General features: G+C 37.7%; 1 protein-coding gene across 1 annotated transcript; it reads right to left on the reverse strand.

Moving 5' to 3' along the window:
- Positions 1-482: 482 nt before the first annotated feature.
- On the reverse strand, positions 483-26,307 carry LOC109108575 (brother of CDO). The gene is made up of 19 exons (XM_042751758.1): positions 25,885-26,307; positions 14,715-14,839; positions 14,250-14,531; positions 9,868-10,014; positions 8,416-8,559; positions 8,041-8,334; positions 6,719-6,991; positions 5,541-5,800; positions 5,274-5,439; positions 4,799-4,858; positions 4,291-4,500; positions 3,792-3,970; positions 3,577-3,676; positions 3,374-3,496; positions 3,079-3,261; positions 2,777-2,979; positions 2,216-2,304; positions 1,850-2,010; positions 483-1,685 (listed from the first exon to the last, which is right to left on the reverse strand). Exons 2-19 carry the CDS (start codon positions 14,821-14,823, stop codon positions 1,552-1,554), a joined length of 3,117 nt encoding a protein of 1,038 aa, XP_042607692.1. The 5' UTR covers positions 14,824-14,839; positions 25,885-26,307; the 3' UTR covers positions 483-1,551.
- Positions 26,308-26,943: the final 636 nt, after the last annotated feature.

Here is a 26,943-nt window from a genome sequence, read left to right on the forward strand (position 1 = left end):
TTGAAATGCATTTTGTGACCTGTTGATTCGGAGGGCATAAGGTACTTTTTTTCCTCTCAGATTGCTTGTTTTTGCATGTTAAATCCACCAGATGTCAGTACCTTTCAAAAAATTTGTTGTTCAACTTTATTACTTAGGTAAGCTCTTTTTACAAAAAATAAAAATCTAGGGCCCTGGACACTTAAACCACTTAAGCCATTTAATTAATATGAACTACAGCAGTGATTATTCTGCTAGTTATTCTACTTCTGTGACTTTAATAGGATCATGACTTTGAGACTAGCTGGTTAAAAGAAAAAAAAAAAAGTGGCTCAGGTAAGTTTATTGGAAGTCAAAACTGCAAACTAGCACTTTTCCAATTACGACTTAAAAATAATGGAAAAAAAATATGCATTGAAACCAATCATGCTCAAACTGCATGTCATCAAATGTGTTAAGTTACTGAAAGTACAAACATAAAATACGAAAATGACAACAGAAAATACGATTTCTTTTGCTTTATTTACAGGCAATAGTGCTCAATCCATGTAACCATGCAGCTACACGTCTAGAATATGTTGGAGATTGATCATTTCCTTCATGTTTCATGTTTATAACAGTGGGAAGAAGCTAATACTGATGCAGGAGAACTGCAGGTCTCCAAAAGTAAAAGTACAACTATACAAGCAGACTACATCAAACCAGTTTAAAATATAAAAATCAGCATATTGTAGGTAGGCATGTTAATTTTAAGAATGTCTCGCATCCAGGCAACTGAAACAAAATAAATACCTACAATAGATGGTCTCTTTTTTTGTAGTCACTATCACTACACACAGAATGCATATACTTTGCATATATTTGTTAACATTTTTGTTAATGATGAAAATAGATAAATCTTAGTAACGTATGTACAAAGCTGTAAAACACTGACAAGATGCACACCACTCAAAATACCTTATTTAAGACTGAGGACACACCTGGAACAAGTTACAATCAAAAGGTTCTTAAAATGTTTATTTGTTGTGTGTATCGAAGTATTTAAACCTCACAGTAAAGTCTACATGCCAAAAAGCCACTAAATGTATGTGGATACAACATACTGTGCACAGAATATGTATGCACATAAGGCGTACATTTCCTACAAATATTTTTGATGCAAAGTGTTTTTAAACAGTCAATCGTCCCCAAGCACTGCATGTTACAACATTCATAATGAATGGATCATAATCATAATGCCCTAAAAGCATTATCTTTCCCACTAGCTGTACTTCGAACATCAACAGATGCTTGCCAGTGGAAAATCTGGAGCTTATTACTGATACTGTATGTATGGTGTTGAGGTGTCAGGTTGTTCGTATCTCACATGAGAATCATTTAAACAGCATGCTTCTAAAAAGTCCTGGTGGTAACAGACAAACATACCAAAATATGTATTACATTTGATATAAACAACCTATATATACACATTATAAAAAACTGTATTATATACAAATACATAAATATATAAATATAGCATTTGTTATACAAAAATAAATATTTTTTCTTTTTTCTTGCTTATTTTCTACGGTTTCATCCATCTTTTAGATTGTGTGTCCCTTGTTCCTCAAGCTGTTTCATGTTTTGAGTTGCTTCCACTTCCTGTTGCTCAGCATCTTGGAGCAACCGGGTTATGCCTGCATCAACTGTTGTTAACAGGGACAAGTCTGTGGGGAAAAAAAATATTGCATTGAGGCAACTTTTACAAAATAATCAAATATTTAATCATTTACAAAATAATCAAATATTCATTTTTTTTTTTCAAAAGCTAAATTTGATTCTTGCAGGTACTTTTGACCTTTATTGTAATACATGAAGTAACTGAACGCACCGGCAGTGAGTTCCCTTTCCATGTGAACTGCTTCAGTGAGAGAGTGATCAGCCTGCATGGAGTCAGGACTCTGAGATGGCTGTGTAGGACCTGATAAACTAAGGATCTGAAAGTGGGAATCATCAGGCACAAAGCAACCCTCTTCAGGACAGCCAGGCACCCTAAGAACAAGAAAAAGCTCAAATTATAGTTGTTTCCCTAACAAACGTAAATGTCTCAGTATAACAGTCACCATTTGCAACCCATTTTACTTCCATAAAGTGACATGAACAATATTAAATGATGAACATATAATTACACATAATATACAGGGCACTTTAAAAGTGGGTGTTTTATAATAAAATGAAACAGTATCAGAATTCTTACCCATTACAGTAATTGTGGATATGTGGTTGTGGATTGGGAAGTTTCTGAGGCAACAATGCATCACGCTCCACCTCATAGCCAGCATCCTCCTACAAGAGAGACAAGAGTTTGAACATCAATGCAATGCAATGCGCTGTCTGAGAGACGGTTTCTGAGCATTCACACATGAAGACGGTGCTCATAGAGTGCAGGAGTGTTAAGTGAATGCAAACAGCTGAAAAAGAAAACATGTAACAGTATATTGGATCTGGGCAGCTCTTAAAGTGACAGCAGTCTAATATTCCCACTGTCTGTCATTAATCAAACAACAAAAGAAATAATCTCTCACTTCTTTTGACAATCACTTTTGACATTTTAATAAGAAGAAATATATATTTAATTTACACAGTGAAGAATATGCAGTGTTTTTAAACATTTGATTATCTTACTTCTATGGTATTAAATATTTTGATATCAAAGACCTTATTTGAAGCAAAATAACTATATCATGATACATACTGATATAAGATTTTGATCATATCGCCAACCCCTATTAAGCACCATTCAAAGTGCCAAAATTACCTGGCATCCAGGAAGGTGCTGTGTAGTGTGTTTCCCATTGGGAATGTATTCTCCTTTTGGAGAGTAGATGGTGTGGGCAGGGGTCAGGTGGGGGACTACAGGACAGGGTCGACCAAGAGCCAATCCTTGCAGAGGTACCATGGTGTACTGGCATGGAGAAACTGTAGCTGCCAATGTTGGAAAGCGCATATCTAAAGTTTGTTCTGAAATAAGATAAATACAAAATTCATGGTTCATGAGTGTCCTTCTATCTTATCTTTGGATTCTTAATGAAGTTTTCATGTTTCTAAAAGGGCACTTACTTTGTTTGGCCCAAACTCTCCACAGACAGATTGGGATGAAGGCCACAATGATGAAAACAAACGCTCCGAGAACAACGCCCACAATGAGGTAAGGCAGATCTCCAGGCCGGGGAACAGGGTTTCCTAGATGGTCGGGCCTGGACGACGCCGTCTCTGGAGGTGTGGTCCTCTGGTGAGGGCGAGCTGTAAGTACACACAGATGTTCACACTTAAGATCTGTGTTGTCAGAAGAGATGTTTGCTCTAGAAATTGGCTGAGGTGCAGTTCGCAATGTGATTGAGAAGAAAGGACAAACCTTTAGTTTCCATGATGACGACATTTCCGAACTCACTCTCGCCTCCTTCGTTGAAACACTGCATTTTAATGTCGTAAGCCGTCTCAGGCTGTAGGTCAGTGATGGAATGCCAATATCGGTCACCTAAAAGAGCATCACACAATTACATTTTATACTTCTTTAATATGTAGTAGAAAATATAAGAATAAAGGAAGTACATTTACCTTCCACTACGTCTTTTTTGTAGTCACTGTCATTGTCGCTATCGGTGGGTCGGTAGAAGATGTAGAAGCCATAAATGGGAGTGTTATTGACAGGTGTGTACTGTAGAAAGAACAGAAATATTAAGTTCAAGGTCTGACAATGCCATTGTGACAACAAACAGCTCACATTTCTTGAATTTGACCATGGAAAAGTGTTTAGTGAAGAAACTGCTTACCGTCCACTTCAGGATGATTGTGGTCTCATTGATGGCTTCATTGTAGGTGATGTAGGGTCCATCAATGGGACGTCGGTTTGGTGGACCACTGCCCACCACTGTGTAGGCTTTAGAGGGAGCGCTTGGTGGACTTGCTCCCAACACATTAACAGCCAAAACTCTGAACTTGTATGATGTTCCTGCAAATGCAATGGAAAGAAAAACATACAAGGTCAACTTCTCATGTGTCCAATGGAATTTCTTTAACTCAATCTATTTTTTATTTAACGACATTAAGCATTATTAAATATATTTTTTTGTATTTGTTTTTTTTATATATACTTTTATATTTTATTTCATATTTTTTAACTCGATTGATTTATTAACATTTTAATTTTTTTTTAATGAATAAACTAAAAATTGCTTCTTTCATCATAAGTGATAATCAAAGTTACCGCTATCTGCATCAACCACTGAAAACATATCAACTGATCATCTTATTCACTGACGTAAATCTCACCTTTCTCCAGGCCTGTTATTTCGACTGAGAGGCGAGAGGGCGGGATGTTCTCCACAGCCACCTCCCACTCTCCACTGCCTTTCCTCAATTTCTTGTACTGCACGCGGAACGACTGGATGGGGAATCCGCGGTTCCCACGAGGGATCCACGTCACATAGGCTGAGGTCTCTGTGGCCATGGAGACAGTGGGTTTGTCTGGAGCTTCTGGAGCTGGAAAGACAAAAAAAAAAAGATTGTCAATGAAACAACAAATACTTGTAGGGAGAGTGTGTATGCATGCACACTGTACATTCACAAACACCAACACAACACACTTACTGTAATCTCATCCTTCATTTATGATTGAAAGAAATCAAGAGAACAGTCATGTTAGCATAATTAATAATAAGAATAGCATTGATCTATATATATATATATATATATATATATTTAAATGTCGCTGTATTTAATATTACAGTTTCACAGTACATTACAGCAGCTGTTATATCACAGGTAATAGTATACTCACGCAAGAGACGAGGTGGCACCACTGGTGTTTTCTGGGGACCTATGGGTCCTCCTCTTCGCCCTGCAGACCAACATTAAAGAGACATTTTATTTCACTACTTACTTCTTTTTTTTTTTAACAGATATTTAAAAGAAATAAAGAAAGAAAAAAGTGTCATTGTCTGCCCAACTCTTACATGATTCTGAAAAGCAAATTCTGCAGTGAAATACTTTTTTATACCACTAAAGTGTATAATTGACTGATGTCCCAAAAAGTTGTCTCAGGCATAAATGACTTTAAATTTCCAAACCAGTATTTGTTACAAATTTATTTAGTTATTTGTAGAGTAGTCAAGCAATATGCAGGAAATATTGGTCATTATAAAAATGTATGCCTTTAAGAGATGCGAGTTGATTTAGCAATTTAAAAAAAACAAAAAACGTTTTCAAATGTTAATGCAGAAGTGTAATCTTGAAATAGCGATATGGCTGCATACATTTGCCTGTTCTGAAAGTCATCATCGCAGGCTGCCCAAGTCCAGCGCAGTTCTTAGCTGCCATCTCCACTTCATAGAGGCTGGTGGGCTGCAGTTTGGTCAGTGTAAGCTTGTGCTGGGAGCCTGAAATGGTGTTAGTGGTCCACTCTCCGGGAGATTCTCCAGCCTGTGAGAGAGAAAAGTACACACAATGAATCACATGACAAACATAGTGTGGAGTGAAACAAAGCAGATCACACTGCAAGAATGAACTGAGCAGTGTTGTACCTTTCTGTACTTGACGACATACTCCAGCACAGGGGCTCCTCCATCATGACGGGGTTTCCAGGTAAGTTCGTAGTAGTCGGCCTTTCCCGTGCGTGGCTGACTCAGGATGACTGGCGCTTCAGCGGGGGAGACTCTGATCTCAGAGCAGTCAAAAGGCAGCAAAGCACTGGTGGCCACAGGCTTCAAGGGTGGCTGCTCCCGCAACACCTTATCTGGGCTCAGCGGTCGAATCAAGGGCAGCTTACCTGACCGTGAGGGCACTGAAACCAGAGACGGCAAAGCAGAACATTTTTTTAAATGTAGAAAACACTATTATAAATCAGTAAATACACTACAAGTATATGTATTATATAATGGGCTATAAATTATTAAAGTAAATACATTTATAAATTATAAAATATAAAAAAATATTAATTTAATTACTTTGAATACAATTAATTTAATGCAACTTAATTTGAATTGTATTAATATTACTTTCTAATTAAGTGAATAAATCATACTTTGCAATTTGCAAAATAATTAAAAGTAAAAAAAATTATAAAACTAATGATAATACTACTAAAAAAATGTCAATAAAATAAAATGTAAATGATAATAATATTAATTCTTCTTATTATTATACTACACTAAATACAATTTTTATTACACATTTTATTTTTTACAAATTGTGAACTATTTTTATTCTATTTTAATTAAAAAAAAATAAAATTTAATAAAACTGCTAATTTTATGTGTTCTTAACTGTTTTAGTTCCTTCTATGTAAAGCACTTTTAATTACCATAGTGTAAGAAATGTGCTATATAAATAAACTTGCCTTGTCTAATATTAAAAATAAAAAATAAATAAATATAATAAATAATAAAACGTAATATGTAATAATAATATTCATTTTATTATTTCATACATTTTTATTAACTTTTAATAATAAAATAAAAAAATACTACTACAACAACTACTAACAGCAGTAAAAATAATAATAATGATAAAATTAATAAACAAAGCAATAATTGTTATTATACTATTAGGTTTTATTTATACCTTTTTTATTAATAATTAACAATCATTATTTTTATTTGCAGTATTAGTAGTAGTAGTATAAATAAATGGTCAGTAAAATAATAATATTTTAATAATTAAATAGTTTAAACCTTATAATTTTTTTAATGACGTATTATACCTGTTGGGACAGTAAGGAGTCTTGTGGCTGCCTGTGAGCTGCCCACACCGTTCTCTGCCATGCACTGGTACATGCCATCGTCCTGCGGGCCAACACTGAGCACACGCAGCACCTGTGAGGACATCCGATGCCGTGGTGACGGGCTCAGGGGCTGAGCGTTGTGGAGCCACACCACAGTGGGCGCGGGCTTGCCCCTCACCTGACAGCTGAAACGCACCGTGTCGCCCCATACAACATCTTTCTGCTGCAGCTCCACACGCACCTGGGGAGGCTCTGAAAGACAAAAGAAGAGCGTTTCAGACAGGTGTATGTCAAAACATCAGAACAAATGCTGAATGGCATAAACCAACAAGCATGCTGATGGTTTAACAGCACAAAGCATGAGTGCTGTTTGTGATGGCATGCTGCCGCAGAGGAGTCTGGGATAGACTGGTTTCTCTCACCCTCTTCCAAAACTTGATGGTTGGCTGCTAGTGAATCAGCTCGAGCTCATTAAAGCAGCAGCAAGAGCGGCTTAATTAATCACAGCTGCCGTGAGACGAGCCCACAAAAACAACCTCATCAATGTCTCAGAAACTCAGTCCTACACACTCACAAACTCGCTCTTTCTGTTCAGTAATTGTACTGTGGGTTCATTTGGATGCTTATTATCAAATATTTTATTTATTACTTTAAATCAGCATTAAATTACTGGAAATTGAAATTGTGCCATTACACACATAAAATGTTCCACCACTGCCCTGGTTCCAGCTTTTTATACCCCACTTCATGTCAGTTAATATATTGGGTATCGGTTCAATTTTTTTTTTTTTTTTTTGTAGTTTAATGTATAAATATGAAGCATAGATATAACACATAATACCATTCAAAAGCTTGGGGTCAAAAGATTTTTTTTCTAGTAAGAAATTAATACTTGTGTTAGGATGCATAACATTTATCAAAAGCGACAGTAAAGACATTTATAATACAACAGATTTGTATTTCCAATAAATGCTATTCATCTTGTCTCATGTTTATTAAACATCAAATCAGCATATCAGAATGATTTCTGAAGGACCATGTGTCACTGAAGACTGGAGTAATGGGTGCTGGAAATTCAACTTTGTCATCACAAAAATACTGATAATACTAATAATATTACAATTCAACTTGATGATAAAAACTATTAATGCATGTATAAATTAATATTAATTTAGATTAAGAAATGCTGTAAAAGTATTGTGTCGTCATGATAACTAATGCATTAATTAATAGTGTATTGTAAAGTGTTAACATATGGTTCCTGCAGCCCCATAGTGTGCCTCTCTAGCAATCATACTCACCAAACACCTGCACGTCGTACAGCACTCTAGCAGAACTCGCAGAGCCGATGCCATTATCAGCGTGACACACGTACGTGCCCGAGTCGCTCTCGCTTACAGCATCAATCAACAAGTTGCTAAGCAAGAAGCGGGTGTTGTTATGATTTCGCAAGTCCAGACCATCCTTAGCCCATGTGACCTGTGGAGTGGGAATGCCGCTGGCCACACACTCAAGCACAAGCCGCTGGCCTTTATTCACCATAATGGACCGAGATGCAGGTGGATAGATGATACGTGCAGCCTCAGATGTCGAACCTAGACGGGATGAAACGTTTTACTCAATTTTATATCAACAAAAATGTGTTTTTGTGTGTGTGTTTTCTGGTATCCACTTACGTCGTATTCTAAGACGATCGGTAGAGCTGGAGGTTTTTACTTCCTGGGTGACAGGGTTGTAAGCAGCACATTTGTAGGGACCCTCATCATCCCGTGTAGCATTGGCTATCTGAAGGTTTCCTGATGGCATGATCAAGTAATTCCCTTGGACACAATCAGAGAACCAATGATTGGCATCTTAAGGACAGATTTGGCTAGTATAAACACAGAATCTAGTTTAAGAATCTGCAACATTTCTTCAATCTAACCTATGATCTTCACTATGACTTTAGTAAGTATATGAACAGCAAGAGTAACTGCAACATAGATGCTAACAGTCAGCGCTTTGTTGAGTGGACAAGACTAGACAACACACAAAGACTTGATGACTCTCAACAAGACAAGAGCTGTCAAACACCCAAATACCAGAATCACCTAGTCTTCATTTCAAAAATGGCAGAAATAACTGAAGCAAATCGTATTTAAATTCATATTATGTGGATTTTAACAGTCCTACTAATGGCTCAGGTAAAACAAAGCTTTCATTTTAGCCATAAATGTGAAGCGGATAATATAATTAATACAGAGTATGCTACAGAGTTACAGACAAATGTCTATGCAGTTACACTTTATTTTAAGGTGTCCTTGTTATGCATGTTACATGTACTTACTATTATAATAACAATAAACTATGCATAATTACATCCAAGTAACCCTAAACTAAACCCAAACCCCAATCCTAACCCGAACCATATAGTAAGTACATGTAGTTAATTCATATTACTCAGCACTTAAATGTATAATTACACTGTAACAAGGACACCTTAAAATAAAGTGTAACCATTAAACTGGATGTGTTATAACTAAGGTAGCTAGCAAGAAACATGAAAAATGTAACTAATTTGCTTAACAACATTGTCTTCAGTAGTTGAAAAAACATTGTAAAAGAAGACTGACAACATTAATAGCGATTATAGCACCTCTTTTGGCAAAGATAAGAAAGTGAACATTTACGCTGTGTTGTACCTTGTAATCTGACATTTCAGAATGAAATCATGTACTTAAACAGAGCAGTGCTTCTCAACCTTTTTGACTCCTTTACAGAAACTAGCAGTGACAATATATTAAAAGATCTGTCACATATTATTTTAAGGTCTAATTCTTGCTATTAACAAACCATTAACTATGACTTTTGCCTCAATAAACTCCTAATTTGCTGCTTATTAATAGTAAAGTAGCTGTTAATTTTTTAAGTATTAAGTAGGATTAGGGATGTAGTAGGCTCACTGGTAGGTCTCAGGCCCCTTGATTAAGAACAACTGGTGTATGTTGAGCAAAATGGCGAACAATTATATTAAGCCAAAAAAAAAAAAAAAAAAATATATATATATATATATATATATATATATATATATATATATATATATATATATATATATATATATATATATATATATATATATTAAAATGTACCTTTAGACGACTCCAGCCACTCCTGTTTGACACTGTAGCGGACCTGAGCTTTGGGCTGACTCTCAGGCAGATGGCACTCGATCACTGCTGTGTTCCCTTCATCCACCTCAATCTCCTGCTGGTCATCTGGCTCAAAATCACGCAGTTCTGCACGCAAACACACAAGAATGATTTGTTTTTCAACCATATAGCATATACACTAAACCAAGAAAAGCAAAAGAAATCTCAAAAGTCCAAGTGTCGGTTTTGAGCATTTCGAAGTTGAAAGCCTCTTTGTATTCAATTCAGGAAACTGAGAAGCTTTAGAGTGCATATGCTTAGGACTTTTACTGGGATATCAAATGGGCAGACACCCAATAGCTCTGAAAAACAGAGACAGAAAGTCTAGCTTCTTTAAGCTCAAGTCAGCCCAGGCTAAAATGAGGTCAAAGGCTAAAGGTCAGCCATCTCTTGAGTTTCAAGGGAGGAAAAGCAGTTTGGATTGCGTTAAAATGGAATAACTCTGTCTTAGTGAGTCTGTGTGTCATTCTGTGAAGGGAATATTTTCCAAAGGCAAACAGGGAAAATTGCACAGCGCTGTCCTGAAAAAACCCCGAACTTAATCAAATATCTCCCCAACTGTTCATTACTCCTCTCACATATCCAATCGTTCCATTGTTCTCCAGAGTTTAGTTATATTCCTTGGCGTCCGATACGTCTCGAAGTTATGTACAACAGAGCCAAAAGATCTGTGAGGTAAAGATTAAAAAAAGCTCTTTGTTAAGTATTCCTGGAACCAAACACATACAATGATGGATGAGATGAGTACTTAAATAATCAGCATCTGATAAACTCTTTGACACCAGCTGCATCTGTACTCTGAAAGTAATCATCGCTTGGTTTTTGAAGTGAAATTGCTTTTTGAAATCATTTCTTGGGAGATGAGATTTCCAGGATATGAGGCTGAGAGCAGGGTGGAGACTGTTTTGGGGGGAAAACGATCCATTTGCTAAATCAATCAGGGTCTTTTTACAGCCCACCCCTGCTAGCACCCCCCACCACCCCAAACCTCTCCTAAATTCCTCAGTGCACACCTTTAACCCCTCCTCTGACTGACTCCGCCTTCACCACCCTCTCCTCAAAACATTCCTCCCCGTCCTCAGGTGTGCAAAACGGGAAAATAAAAGTCATACACACAAATTTCTAAAAGTCTGAAGGCAGTATGTTTTTTTTTTTAGCAAGGTCACTTTCAACTGATCAAACGTTAGATTAAAAACTTTTATAACTCACAAAAGGTTACAAAAGATTTCTACTGTAAAAAAAATGATGTTCTTTTTATCTTTCTATTCATCCTAGAATCCTAGTTTCCACACAAATATTAAGCAGCACAACTTTTTCCAACATTGTTTATGTGCACCAAACCATCGTATTAGAATGATTTCTGAAGAATCATGTGTCACTAAAGACTGGAGTAATAATGCTGAAAAATTCAGCTTTGCCAACACAGGAATAAATTGTAAAATATCAAAACAAAACCGTTATTTTAAATTATAATATTTCACAATATTACTGTTTTCTTGATGAAATAAATGCAGCCTTGGTGAGCATATGAAACTTCTTTTAAAAACAATTAAAAATCCAACCCTGTGTAATTAAACATGAAACTATTTATTTATAATGACTCCAAAAATCAAAACAACTCATACTTCAAATCTAGCAAAGCCATAAAATGACTTTGGGTGAGGATTTGGACTGAGGCTAGAGAAAGGCTGTCAGCGTATAATTAGGCTACTCAATTTCAATCTCTTCCTCACACAAAGCCATCATTTAACATCAAAAGAATTGGAACATTGCATACCAGTCATATGGACTGCATTTAAACTGTTCTACGGCGAAAGAACGAAAGAATAAATGAAAGAACAGTGGCAGACTACAAGGAAAAACTGTGAAGCAAATGTTTATGCTTCTAATATGTTTGTGAGTGCATGTGAGGAGGTAAAGGGTGAATGTGTGATTTGTTTGCGTGCATCCTGTACATTCTAAGTCTCCTGTAGGCCTGGAGAGCAGGGAATGCTGGGAGCCATTCAGGATTAATAGTATTTATAAAATAGATCAGACACGTTTCCAACTCCACTTGGCAATGCTTTCATACATGCTGCACAGTTACTTAGCATTCATCATTTTTATGTCTGGGGCCGCTGAGCCTGTGTGTGTATGAGTGCTCATGTTTGTATGATGTTTAAAACTCATACTGAGATGATGCAGTAACTATTGTGTGGAATATCGCTGGCCAGACTACGTGTAGCCCTAAAAGACGACAAAGAAAAACAAGTTCACCCAAGAGTTTATTGAGAATTAGTTACGCCATGTATTAAAAACATATGTGAAGAGGTGTGTGTTTTGTGCGCGAGAGAGGGAAGAAAAGGGAGAGAGAGAGTGCTGAAGGAATGTTTCTTGGCTGGAAGGACACGGGAGGCTTGCTTGTCTGTGGAGGAATTTAAGAGGAGAGTTTGAAATAATGCTCAGGCAGGCAACGGCCTCCCCGGTGGGAGACTCTTCAGACAAGATTCCTACAGAGACGGATACCAGGGAGAGCCAAGCTCTTTCAAAGAGCAAAAACAAATGGGCAGAGCTTTGAAATATGGAGACGTGAGACAACTACAAGCTCGCGATCACACGCAGCGCCCTCCCCGAGGAACCGTCCAACCCCTGGCTGACTTAGGGAGGAGGTCTTTATTAAATTACAGCGAGGGGCTGACGTGGGATCGACAGAGACGGGGGCCCCGGCTAAGAGCTTGCATCTGCGCGCCCCTAGCCCTCAACTTCTAATTCATAGTCCTTATCAATTACATCTCGCAAACGTACGAGAGTCAAAGTTAAATAAGGGAGGCTGAAAGTCAGAAGAAAACAAATGTGCTTTGAGAGGACTGAAATCCAATGCACCATTAAATGCCATGAGCAGAGTCTGAGAGCGGGAAACGGGGGGGGGGGTGTGGGGGGTGTCAAGATTCTCATGTCGCGTCTCATCTTGACAGAAGATCCTGCCTCGACTAGTCCCGCCAAACCTACACTGCTCACACTATCACACAAACCCGCATGCATGCACACAGTTCTTTAGAATTTCGTATGTGCCATATATTCACATACAGTTGTAAAAAACTGAACGTTTTAGGATTTTGACATTTATTATGATGTAATAAATAGACCCCATTTTTATAGACCACAAATTAAACAAATTTTGTACAGACAGTCAGTTGCTCTGGTTTCCATTGAAGCTAAAGATGCTCTTACAATGGATCATTATCATGGGGAACATGATCATCAGGTTTTACACAAACTTGTGGAGTTCAGCTTGAGTGCTGCTGCAATTAAAGGAATAGTTCACCCAAAAATGACAATTCTGTCATTAATTACCCTCACGTCTAAAAAAAAAAAAAAAAGACTAAGAAAGATCAACTATTTTAGCAATGTGCTTACTACCTTTCTAGGCCTTGAATGTGGTAGTTGCGTTGCTGTCTATATGCAGGGTCAGAAAGCTCTCGGATTTAATCAAAAATATCTTAATTTGTGTTCAGAAGATGAACGAAGGTCTTACAGGTTTGGAACGACATAAGGGTGAGTAAGTAATTAATGACCGAATGATCATTTTTGGATTAACTAACACTTTAAAGTAAAAGGGAGACAAACCAAATACTAAGACATTTAGACTTAAATTATTATGCTAATAATATGATTCGTAATGAAAGCACTGTAATAAATGAGAAAAATACAAAATAGAATAACTTTCAGTAGAGCTCTTAGCAAAGCATATTACTGATCAAAAATTAAGTTGTGATATATTTACGGTAGGAAATTTACAAAATATCTTCATGGAACAGGATCTTTACTTAATATCCTACTTATTTTTGGCATAAAATTTTTTTTTATAATTTTGACCCATACGATGTATTTTTTTGCTATTGCTACAAATATGGCCATGCTACTTATGACTGGTTTTGTGCTCCAGGGTCACATGTTATTACAAATTACAACAACCCCAAACTTTTAAACGGTAGAATATGCAGAAACTCTCACAAAATTCACACACAGTTTCTTTTTCTGTCTTTCCGTCTCGTTCCGTTCCGTCTCTGTATATGAAAAGAGGGAAGCAGTGGAGAACAGGGAGGAGGCCCTTCACTAATGGGGCCCGTGGTTCACCCGTACACACACGCACAGGCATTATGGTGGGTCACATTACACACCCCTTCCCGTGCTCCAACACTGACTAACTTAGGGTAAACACGCACACTGGCAGTACAGCTGGCACATAACCACACACTACAGAGCCCTTTGAATTTAGCACAGAAAAGTTCACAACACTGTGTTTAAATATGTATACAACAAATGTAAGTGTGTGTACTCACTAGCTGCAGTAACATTGGCCGGCACGCTAGCGCAGGACCCGACGCTAATGGTGGCCACACACTGGTATCTGCCCACGGTGAGGTTAGTAAGGGAGGAGATGTAGAGCGAACCGGGCCGCACCAGCACTCCCAGCTCTTCGTCGCCCCCAGTTGGCAGCTCTCTGCCGTTCAGACGCCAGCTGATGTTGACATGGTTGGGCAGGGCGCTGCAGTGCAGGGTCACGCTGCCCCCCAGTTTCTGTACCACAGAGAGAGGTTCCTCGGTGAAGACTGGGACGTCATCTAGGAGAGAAATTGGGACATAATAATGGTGAATAAATATATCAGTTATCCAAAACAAATGGCTATAAAAGGTGCTGGATCTGAACGCAGCTTGTTCTAACTCAAATGAAGCCAACTTTACGATGTTTTGGTGGGAATAGGTCTTGTAACGGATGGAGAAGAACCAAGACATCAGAAACCCACCTCTAACACCTGCACTATCCTGCAGGCAGCACAGTAGTGCACCCAGGGCACACAGCACTCGAATCTTCCGCTTTCTTTCCCAGGGTATCCAATCCAATATCCCAGACATCTTCCATACACTACCCCTGTGAGAGAGAGTGAGAAAAAGAGAGGTTATCAGCTGAAAACGTAGTTCATGTGACATTACATTGCACATGTGGTGAGAATAGAAATGAACTAACACAAACAACCCACAACCTGAGTCACACACAGTTGCCAAAAACAAGACAAGAGACCAAATTTAGGGTGAAATTCATTTACAAGTCAGGAGCCCTTAAGCACTTTTTTACTTAAAAAAAAAAATTACTTTATTGAGTATGGACACATTAAATTGATCATAAGTGAAAATAATGACATTTAGCCTATAATGTTACAAAAGGTTTAGCCTATATTTAAAAAAAAAAATGCTGTTCTTTTGAACTTTCTATTCATGATACCCTGAAAAACTAAACACTGTTTTCAATGCTGATGAATAAATAATGTTTCTTAAGCACCAAATCAGCACATTAGACTGATTTCTGGAGGATCATGTGACAATGAAGACTGAAGTAATGGCAGCTTTGTCACTGCAGGAATAAATAATTTAGAAAAAATATATATTTAAACAGAAGACAGTTATTTAAAATTATAATAATATTACACAATAGTTTTACTATATTTTTGATCAAATAAAAGCAGCCTTGATCACTATTAATAAGACTTCTTTCAAAAACATTACATTTTATTAATGACGCCCCAAGTAGCTTTTCTATCCCATGGTCCATTTTAAGGGCGCAAAAAGGGTGTTCTGCTACTCGTGAAACAATCTTTCCTTACAAAGTCACAGAACACATGCTGAAACACACATCCCACTTGAACCCACATTCAGAGGGTCGAACTGTTGAGACGGGTGCCCGGATAAGAAGAGGGGGAAATCTGAGCCCCCTCACTCAGGTGTAACCGATACAGGCGGGTTCAAAAGTAAAAGACCTGCACACAAAGGACAATGGGGTGGGGGTGATATCATTTGTATTTTCTGGAAATATTGAGTAGTGTAATGTGATCCTTACAAAGAACGCAAACCAAGGGAGAAAGAGCAAGCAGGAGAAAAAGAGTAATGGTTAGTGTATTAACAGTTAATGCAGGAAAGGGAGCGTTTCTCTCCCTCGACTCTTACTGCCAAGTTTCCCGAATTCTTTCCTGTCAGGTTAAACTAACAACTTCCCGTCAGGAGGAGGAGGGTGGTCCATTGCTCCCAGACTGCAAATCTCTCGCTCTCTCTCTCACACACACAAACACACACAACTCTCTTCCCATCAATTGTAAGTAATGATTAATGAAGCCTCACAGAAAGATTGAGAGCTCAAACATGGGAGGGAACCACACGACACAACTGTAGAAAAAACCCTGCAAAAATAAATGAAGTCTGCGTCTTGGGATCTGGAGTTGTTTTTCTGGAGCTGGTAGGTACATAGCCATTAGCTATTAGCCAAACTCTGCTGACGGAATAGAATGTGTGCCATTTACAGACTTTGGGGTTGGCCCTAAACAAATGTTTTTCCCATTTCCAACACCAGAAATAAACAAGTTATGCTGTCTGCATAATGCTGCAGAGAGATGTTATTTAGCCTGACTGATTTGGAAATGTTGGACTCATCATTTTAATTACCATATGTGTTAAAATGCTGATGGATTCGGCTGTCTGCTACAACATTAGCTTGTTTGTTTCTTGTCTCTGAAGTGGAAACGACATGACGCTGATTCCAGGCACATCGGGGGACCTCACTCTGTAGCTAAGATCATACTGACCCAAGAAAACACTGAACTTGACAAGCAACTAGTTTCTACCACTTTAAGTGAACACTTTATCAAGATCTCCATGCTTAGTTAAAGCTCTGTAAGTCATCAGCTTTAATCAGCTCAATAATTGGCTCATGCCACTGCTCTTTTTAATATTACTGCTAAAATGAATGATTTACCACCATGTCTGAAACTGATTGCAATTACTTAGAACAGTAACACTACAACTGGTGACATTGCTGTTAATTCTACAACTACAACCATTACTACTGTATGTGTAGATGATTGTTTCAGTTGTGTTTTGACCACAGCCAGTGATGGGGTGGAAGTACAGTCTGGTGCAGTTGTGTACATGGGTGTCAATCAGTGTGTTTACTACAATCTCCAATGGACAAAAACCTGGCAAAACACTGGTAGAAATCTTTTTTTTTTTTCCTGCTGTACTGGTCAAGAACAAAGTTCAGATTAGAAACAGCCCTTACAATATTTTCACTACCAAAAAATAAAATAAAATAAATAAATAATAATAATAATAATAATAATAATAATATAGAAAATTCATATATAAATATATAAAAGTAAATTATAAATAAAATATAATAAAAAAAGAAATCTCATCCAAGTTAGCTAGTTATATTACTTTGCCATGACCACATATTTAAATCAATTGTCAGGTGCTGTTAAGTGAAACATTAAAAATGCATTTCAACAAACTTTCAGTGAACAAAAACTGTTGCAAAACATTGGTAGAACTCAATAAATAATTTGTTTTCTTCTAGACGGGTTGAGAACAGTTCAGATTTGTAATTTGCACTGTCAATGATTTATCTAAAAATACTTAGCCTAAATAAATAAATAAACATTTTATATTAGTATGTAATATTTTAAAAATCACGATTTCTTAAATAATTAAGAATTAAGTGATGACTATGAACATAATTCCCACAGTTTCCAACCAAATCTCATGTTAACCAGCTAGCTAACTGTACCTTGACCAAATATTCAAATTAGCAGAGTTTGTAACAACAACCACCTTCAATACATCACAAACTACCAAACCTTTACGTTTGTGAGGCATAAAAACATACATATAGTGTAGTACTGATTTAATTGCAAATGACAGCTCTGTCAAAAAACCTGAAACCATTATTATTGATGAGCCTCATCAATCCCACTGGATTCTGAAAATCAGGCAACACGTTTGTATCCAATAAACTACAGCATCTACTCAGACTATCAAGCTCTATGGAGCCAATAAAGCTGTGCTGTCAACAGGAACAGGACAGCTGCCCTATAGGTTTGGAAAAGGCGACAATAGCGTCTCCTTGGCTGTCAAGCCACCTGTCTCAGGCGTCAGAATTTATCCCCTTGAACACACATGCTTCACTCAGACACACATGTGCAATCCAGCTCATGTCATCGCCTCTGAGACAAACACTTCACATTCATATCAAGTCACAACTGTAACAGGAAATAATTCATAGCGCTGCCATTTTTTCCCTTCTTCACCACCGATGCATAAGCAGGGGGAGTCAAACGATACTACAAGTGAAAAACGTGCTGCGGTATAAGTATGTGACCCCTTTAGAGAGCAGAGATGGAATTGATCTGAGTATCTGGATAAGGGCTGTACAAAGGCATGTGCGTTTAGACTCTGTTTATAAGAGAAACAGAGAAAGAGAGAGAGACAAAAAGCATAATACTGAAGTGACTTCATAATGCCCCTTTGTCACTAAATGGAGCCCTTTCTTCTAGGGCCACTCTGGTCACTATTGTCCTCCAGCCTGTGTGAAATTCATTTTGACAACCCTACTAATTGGATAAAACCGCTCTCGGCCGCCTGTGGGCCTCCCTCGTACCGTTCACATTCCATCTGCTCACAGAACAAAGGAAGGAGAAGAGTAACGAGGAGGCAAGGGGAGGAGGTGGAGTTTAGCTCCTTCTGAATATTTATCACCCCTCTCCCTTCACCTTTTTATGTCCTTCAGACCCCCCCGACCCATCCTCGATTCTCCAAACATCACAATACCCCCCCTTTAGATAAACACATGCGGTGTCAAGTGTGAGGAGTGCTGGGTTCAACTGCCCGTGCGGGCCCATGGCCCACAATGCCACAGCGCATATCTGCCATGCGGGAGGCCCGTTGCTCCGGGCGACGGTAACAGGCAGAACGCACCTTAATAGAGTGGAGAGTCATTGTAAAGCAGTGAGCCGGCGCACGGACAATAACCCTACGGCCCTCTGTGAAAGGAGAGATGTTTCTCAGAAGGGCCAGAGGAAGAGCTGATGGGGGCAGCTCAATGGACAAGTGAGGGTTGCAGTTTTGGGCTGGGGGAGTTGGAGAGCCAAAAGTGGTTAGTGGATGTGGGGGTGGGTGTAGGGGGGGATCTGAGCTTTAGGGATCCAAATTAGAGAGTGGATGTCAACTGGTGATTGACCGAAGAGGGGGGAGACTGAGATGGTGGATGGTTGAAGTTTGCTGGCCATTTGGCTGAAGAAGTCAAAAATGGAGAATGTACAGATCAGAGGGGGAGTTTTACTGAAATTTTGGCCTCCTTATCGATTAACACCACACTTTAATGTTCTGTAAACAGAATATCTCAATATTTATGCTCTGTAATGGCTGAAAATATATTTGTCTGCAATCAGAGGAACCACAATTTTGACCAAACTTCCACCGATAAAAGTACAAAAGGTTTTTGTTTGTTTGTATGTTTCTGAATGAAGTCACTTACCAAGGCTGCATTTATTTGATCAAAACTCAATACTATTACAATTTAAAATAACTTTTCTACTTAATTATATTTTAAAATGTAATTATTTCTGTGATGGTGAAGCTGAATTTTCAACAGACATCACTCCAGTCTAGTGTCACATGATCCTTCAGAAATCATTCTAATATGCTGATTTGCTGCTCAAGAAATTCTCATCATTACCAACATCATGGAGAGCTTTTTGTAGAAATCACAGTCATTTTTTTCTGAGATTTTTTTTTTACATTACAAATGTGTTTGTTATATGTCACTTTCGAACCATGCTGAATAAAAGTATTAATTTCTTTCCAAAAATAAGTAAATAAATTACTAACTCCAAACAGATAAATTAATACATAAATTTTCATTTTTGTGTTAATCTAAAAATACATCAAAAACAGTAATATTTAACTATAGGTTTTTTTTTTTTTTTGGTAAAGCCCTGTAAACAAATGCAGTACAGAATCTTCAGTGAACATTTCTGATTGATGATGTAAACAAATAATTTACTTTTTAACTGACTTACTGAATCATTTGAACTTATTCACAAATCAAACTTCAAAACGACCTGAAGTTTAAATCAGTGGCGCAACTACAAAATTATGTAGTAAGAGACTAAGACAGAAAAATTGTGAAACTAATCTAACAACATAGTCTTTAGACCAAATAAAAAGGCCACTTAAATGAATGTACGATTTAAAAAATTGCTTCATTGTATCCAGAGCAAAATCATCATGAATATTCAATACATCACCCAGCCTAAACTCTGTGCATAGTTCACCTGCTGCCACATCCATGACTTCACCTTCAGGGCTCTTCACCATCACTTAATCCTCTGGAACGTTCTCAAGGCTCTCAGAACAGATTAGCAGGTGTAAGCAAAGCAGAATCTTTTCCAGGTCTGCCTAGACTCCCACAATTCAACGCAAAGACATCAGTCGTTCCCATGCCGGAAAATTAAACATCAAAAGCACCACTAACAAGGCCAATACCCCCGCCATCACGGTACCCTTCAGTCTATTAATGAGCAACATCCACCCCTGCCCAAAAAATACAATAATGAGACCCACTCAATGGATTAACGAGCATAAGACTGAGCCAAGTCCAAGGGCTCTGATCAATTAAGCACCCCGATATTTGCATAATTCATATAACAAGGCAGCATTAACTAGCACACGCTAATTATTGAGTTCGGCTACTTTGAGCAGGATGGTCACATGACTGCATACCTCCGTTTGGCCAGACGATGGGAACTGTCAGTTAGGATTAGACTGACTCTGTTTTTGTGCTGCTCTCCACCAAGGCAGGTATTATAAGAGGTTCAGTTCACCAAAAATCCATTACAAAACTGCCTTGGTGATGCTTAGTAGGAAAATATTGTCAATCAGTAAATGGGTTCAATGAGCTTAGATCACTTCACACACATCTGACAAAGAGAAAATGAGCCATTGGCCCAAAAACAGTTATTTTTAACAAGATGTGAGATGTGTGTGTTGAACACTCATTTGCATTCTAGACCCAAGACCTGTTCTAATTCAAATAAATAATCACTTTTAGAATCAACTGCTTGAATGCGGTTCAAACTACAACATAATAAAAGAATCTAACAGAATTAAACACTTTTCAAATTGTGATGGAGGACAAATGTTACAACACTCTCAAACACATGCAGCCATTGTGAAGTTCATTACAAAATAAAGAACAGAAATGAATACTGAACATATTTTCTTGTAAAACCATACAGATCTTATAGCTGTGCAGATGAGCGGAGAGAGGGAAGGACAGAGGGGCCCCTGCTGCTCTGGCAGCTTTTCCAGCATAGTGTATTGAACCAATTAGAAACCTAAAGCAATTTCTCCACATTATTCAACAGGAACTCAGTGAGCTTAGACTGCCTGCGTGCTCGCCAGCGAGAGTCCAGTTCCAAAGATCAGAAAAAACAAGCAAAAATGGGTGGGGAATAAAAATATATAATAAAAATAAAACATCATAAAACGGTTTATAACAGACTTGTGTAAAAATGCTCTGTTGGCTGAGTGAATGGCTGTAAACAGAACTGATACAAAACAGTCTAAAAGGAAACTAAATAGGACATTTAAAGCTGAAAAGTGTCTAAAACGTCTTTTAAAAACAGGCTTAGTATGATGAATGTCAATGGTCTTTCAAAGCCAAAGGTCTGGCTTTGGCAGAGGAAGCCCTTGTCAACTGTAAACACCTGCACCATCCATGACCACACAGTTTGCAGACAAATGCAACACCAACCACATGATAAACAAACCATAAACTGCAAAACAATACAGTAGCCTTTGGCTTTTGAACATACCATGGTGTCCAAAAGGCATAAAGATGAAGAAAACATCCTGCATATTTCATCACAAAACAAAACTGCTGTGCTGAAGGACAGGTGTTTATACATCATCGTTTAAAAGTTTGGGGTGAGTACGATTTCTGTTTTTGAAAGAAATTAATACTTTTATTCAGCATGGTACAAAAGTGACATATAACACATTTGTAATGTTACCAAAAAAAAAAATCTCAGAACAAAAGAGATTGTGATTTCTACAAAAATATGGAGCAGCGCAACTCTCTTTGATGCTGGTAATGATGAGAACTGTTTCTTGAGCAGCAAATCAGCATATTAGAATGATTTCTGAAGGATTGTGTGACACTGAAGACTGGAGTAATGACGCTGGAAAATCAGCTTTGCATCACAGATAAATATACCTCTTTTATTCTATTAATAGGATAAAACAAATGCAGCTTTGGTGAGAACAAGAAACATTAACAAATCTTACAGATACCAAAATTTTGAAAAGTAGTTTATATTGCAAATCAAAAATCATTAGGAATTTAAAAAGCTCTTTTAAAACCTTATGTTTGAGAGAGAAAAATCAGAACATGAAAGTGGCATATAATCTATCCTGGACAGACAATGAAGACAACTAATGGATTAGGTGTTTGCAGAACAGTTCCAGAGCATGTGTGTGACTCTGACAGTGAGCTATAGCTCTCTAAAGACGAGTAATCGAGAGAGTGTGAATGGTCTTGTGAGAATGTCTCCATTACTCTGTGCTTGTCAAACGATCCTTAATCTTTGTACAAATATCAGTTTTACACACTGAGCTGTTTGTCTGCAAACAGTCGCTGCTTACTTACCAGGGTCTGGAGTTTATCAATGATCTCACCGCCTTGCAACAGACACACTGACACAAATAGCAACGTCCCGCTATGTTTGTGCATTTCCCTGATGTCAGAGACAACTCGGGTCAAACATAATACAGTCTTCACAACGACTAGTGAAGTGACAAGGTAACACATTACCGAGTATTTCACAAGTTTTAGAGTAATTACACATATTTCTCTTAAATGAACAGCTCATTTAAAAATACACTCACCCTCAGGCCATCCAAGATGAGTTTGTTACTTCATCAAAACTGATTTGGAAAAATATTTAATTACATCATTAGATCAACAATGGACACTCTGCAGTGAATGGGTGCCGTCATTATGAGAGTTCAAACAGGTGATAAAAACACCACAATAACCTACAAGTAATTCACACAAATCCAGTCCATTGAGATATGTCTTGTAAAACAAAAAGCTGTATGTGTGTAATAAATTTATCATTAAGTGTTTTAATTTCAAACCTCTATCCATATTAATTTCCGCAGTGAAAAATTGTCTTGACTGAATCAGGAGAGAAATATGCACAGATCAAGCACCATTTACAAGTAAAAACAGTTCTAAACAAATATGTAGGTGGATCTTGATGTGAGAGGACAACAGGGGAAGAATTTTTTATGGGTTATATGGACTGTATTATATGGACTTCATGGGATATTTTTGGCCATTAATAGCTTTGTTTCTTACAAACATGAAACTTTTCACTTCACAAGTTTTTAACTGATGGACTGGAGTTGTGTGGATTACTTGTGGATTATTGTGATGTTTTCATCAGCTGTTTGAACTTTCATTCTGACAGCACCCATTCACTGCAGAGGACCCACTGGTGATCAAGCAATGCAAAGCTAAATTTCTTCAAAATTTGTTCCAATAAAGTAACAAACTCATTCTGGATGGGCTGAGGGTGAGTCAACTTTTAGCAAATTTTCATATGGGTAAACTATCCCTTTAACAATTAGGGTTTTCCAAGAAAACAAGAGGAACCAAACATGAGAAAGTCAACCAGCCACCTGGACATCCAGGTGTTATCATGTGCCTAAAGAAACGGAGAAAGCTCTGAAACTAAATTACCTCGACCAGGTGTGGCTCCAACAGCGACTTTATACTTTAGAGACGGTTATTCTTCACTGCGGGCTAAAAATTGCCTCTTGACAGCTGCCATATTTTTGAGCTTTGGATAATTCAGAGCACATTTGGAAATAGCAGACTGACACGCCGTGCATTCCACTATGAGAAGATAATCCTGATTGGAGAGCATCTTTTACCCGCACGCACACACAAACCCGCAGATTGTTGCCTCCAGGCTGTTATGACTGCATGAACATACCCGCTGAAACAGACATGAAAGCCAGCCTGGAAGAGTTTTTTATTACACAGCCTTCTTTTGCAAATTAACAGAAAAGTTACACCCTTTAAGAAAACAATAAGCTGGTCCAAAAACCTCTGCGGCAACAAAAAACCTCCACATCCAACAAAACTAATCAGCTCTCATTTGGTCACACACACTAGAAATGAGTTCATAATGCTGACGCCTACAACCTCGTCGCCTATTTTTCTATGAAAACAAGAGCGCTTAAAGACATCTCTACCACGCTGATACCCGATCAGCCTTGTCCCTCCCATCTATATGCCTTTATCAACCTTTCCAAATCCCCAGACGGGCCTCTCTGGCTCAGCTATGGGATACCTGTTACACTGAAAGAATGCGGAGCAGTGAGGGCATGTCATCTGAAATCTGTGCATCCATCTGTGCATAGCTAATAGGCCTTCCCAGCATTATAACCAAATAAGGTCAGAGCACTATGAAAGCCAACAAGATAATCAGACTGGAATCAATTATGGAACAACTTTGATCCACCCGACCACCAATCATCTTGAGCAAAAACCAGCTACCACAGTTTTTCCTCAAATTGAATTCTTGGCATTCGAGTAGGGCGATCTGGCTCGCAAGAATCTATCAACTAGTTTGAGACAAACGCAAGGTCAGCCAGCATTCCTCTCAGTTGGCCTGTTTTCTTTCTTTTTCGAAAACAATGCTGCACCTGGGTGCTGAACTTTTGGGGCCCTGATAAACTACATTAGCAGCTTTGTAACAGTATTGTCCTGTCATAACTCTATAATAAGCATGCAGGACTGTATGCTTTTTTTTTTTTTTTTTTTGCAAATAAAATGTCAGAAATCAAATCTTTAGGGGTTTATCAACTAGGTTTGGTTTTGTCTCCACAATACAGCAAGGCTTTCTAAGCAAATAACATCTTACAGATCAAGAGTATAATTTTCATGACTTATACTGATATTTTTTATAATAACTAAATCGTTAGACTACAACAATAAAACAATATGCACTTTGAATATTTTGTTTATTATTATTATTGTTATATTCATTAATTGCCATGTATTTATTATCCATCATATTATGTTGTTTTGCAATCTAAATAGTCACACATGTATTTTTTTCCTAACAGTTAGCGTTGTCTAACAGACAAAATGATAACTGATTAAGAAGAAAATGTGTTGGTAGTATCTATAAAAACTTCTATTTTAGACCCAATGAAGTGAAACTAGATACCAATAAAGAAAATATTTTTATATAACTGCTACAACACTTCTTTGTAATTGTTTACAAACATTTTGGGCACAATTTCCTAATGACAAACAATAATCAACATTTGACCAATGCGTTTTATCAACATAAAAAAAACTAAAAATAAATAAATAAATAAAATAAATAAATAAATAAAATAAATAAATAAATAAATAAGTCAGAGTGTTAATAGAATGACAAAATATATAAATATACAAGATTTATTCAAGTGTAAAATTGTGTTGAGCACAGTGATGTCAGCTACTACAGCTGAATGAGGCCTGTAAAACTATGCAAAAGTTTTCATGTATTCTTCTTAGAGACTTCATAACACATTTGTTAACAATCTAACAATGATACGTTGACACAAACCTTATAAATCTCATAAATGCAGACGTATTTTAATTTTCGCCTATGATTAGCATTAGGGGACAAATGAACATCACAGCCGCAGCCAAAGCGCATTTATCCGTCTTTTATTAAAATACCGTCACAAATCCGACAAATAATTTTTTTTTAAAGAATAAAAAACAACAAACGTAACCTCGAAGAGTCGGGAATCTATTACAGCAATCTGATAAGAGAACGTCGAAACAAAATAGCCAGTTAGCTAACACCCGCATCTTTTCATAAAAACAAAAAATATAAAAAGGCATCTTTCTGAGATTAACAACACGCGATCATTTCTACAGGGTGAGTATTCGCATAAGTGCAAAAATGTAACGTTAGGAAATACTATGAAAAGTGAAGGAAACTGGAGTAAGCTGTTAGAATAGCATGGTGGGGTTCCTAAAAACAAGAGATGTTTTGGGGGGAGGAGAGAGAGACCTACCAAAAACGTGCAGAAGTTTGGAGTTGAATCCACTAGTTTTTCGTCAGGCGAATTTTTCCAATGTTTCTCTCTGTTTAATCCAAGGAAACTGCAATCCCTCTCCTTCTTTTCCCCGCAAACCGCTAACGTTACGTTACTGCTTCAGTAATTCACTACTGCTGCAGCAGCACCGACATTTTCTTCGGCTCCCCAAGTTCTTGCACTGAAAGGACGTTTTTGGATGACTGAGTCCTGGAACAATTCTCCCTTTTGCGAGGAACTTCTCGGGTCCTCCCACTTCCCAAAAATAGGAGGGATCTGAACAATAAAGATTCCTTCCCAAATCTCAGCGCAGTTCACGCTTGTCTCGCCTGCAGAAATGGGCTTTATAGCTTGAGTGGAACGTTCGTGACGAGAACTTTGCGTTATGTTCCCGCGAAACCTAAACGTTCGCAAAGTTTCGTGCGCTGGATAAGGAGCCCCTCCCCCTCCCGCTGCCTCTCTGTTCTCTCTGGTTTGGTATGCGCTCGTCCCCGCAGGGCTTGCATTGACCCCCGTCTATTGAAGCGACAGTCCCGCAGGCGCAGCTGTGCCGTGTTGTGCGGGAAAACCTCACCGTGAGGACCCCCGCATGTGTCTCTCAGAGCCACCGGGTTCATTCATTTAACCGACCATTCTGGCAAACATCATACCATTACAGACACGGACAGTGGTGAAAGGCACTACAAGACCTCCCACCTGAACGGTTATTTCAGCATGGAAAACTATGGCAAAGTGTTTTAGCAGGCCTATGTATTTCTTAAAAACAAAAAAGGAAATTATTAAAATGTATATATAATTTTAAATGACTGCTATTTTCATGACTACTTTTTTTAATCTCACTAGTTCATCATATTTAATAGTAAACTTAAACTAAAATTTACTAGTAACTATTCCAATAGTACTTCTTACTATACTAATGTTACTTCCTATTGGTTTCCTGAACTACTTCCTATGTTTCCTACTGTACTAATACCACTTTTCATTAGTTTCCTTTACTACTTCCTCCTACTGTACTGAAACCTATATATATAATGAAAT

The sequence above is a fragment of the Cyprinus carpio genome, chromosome B24 (genome assembly GCF_018340385.1).
Source record: "Cyprinus carpio isolate SPL01 chromosome B24, ASM1834038v1, whole genome shotgun sequence".
Taxonomy (NCBI): Eukaryota; Metazoa; Chordata; class Actinopteri; order Cypriniformes; family Cyprinidae; genus Cyprinus; species Cyprinus carpio.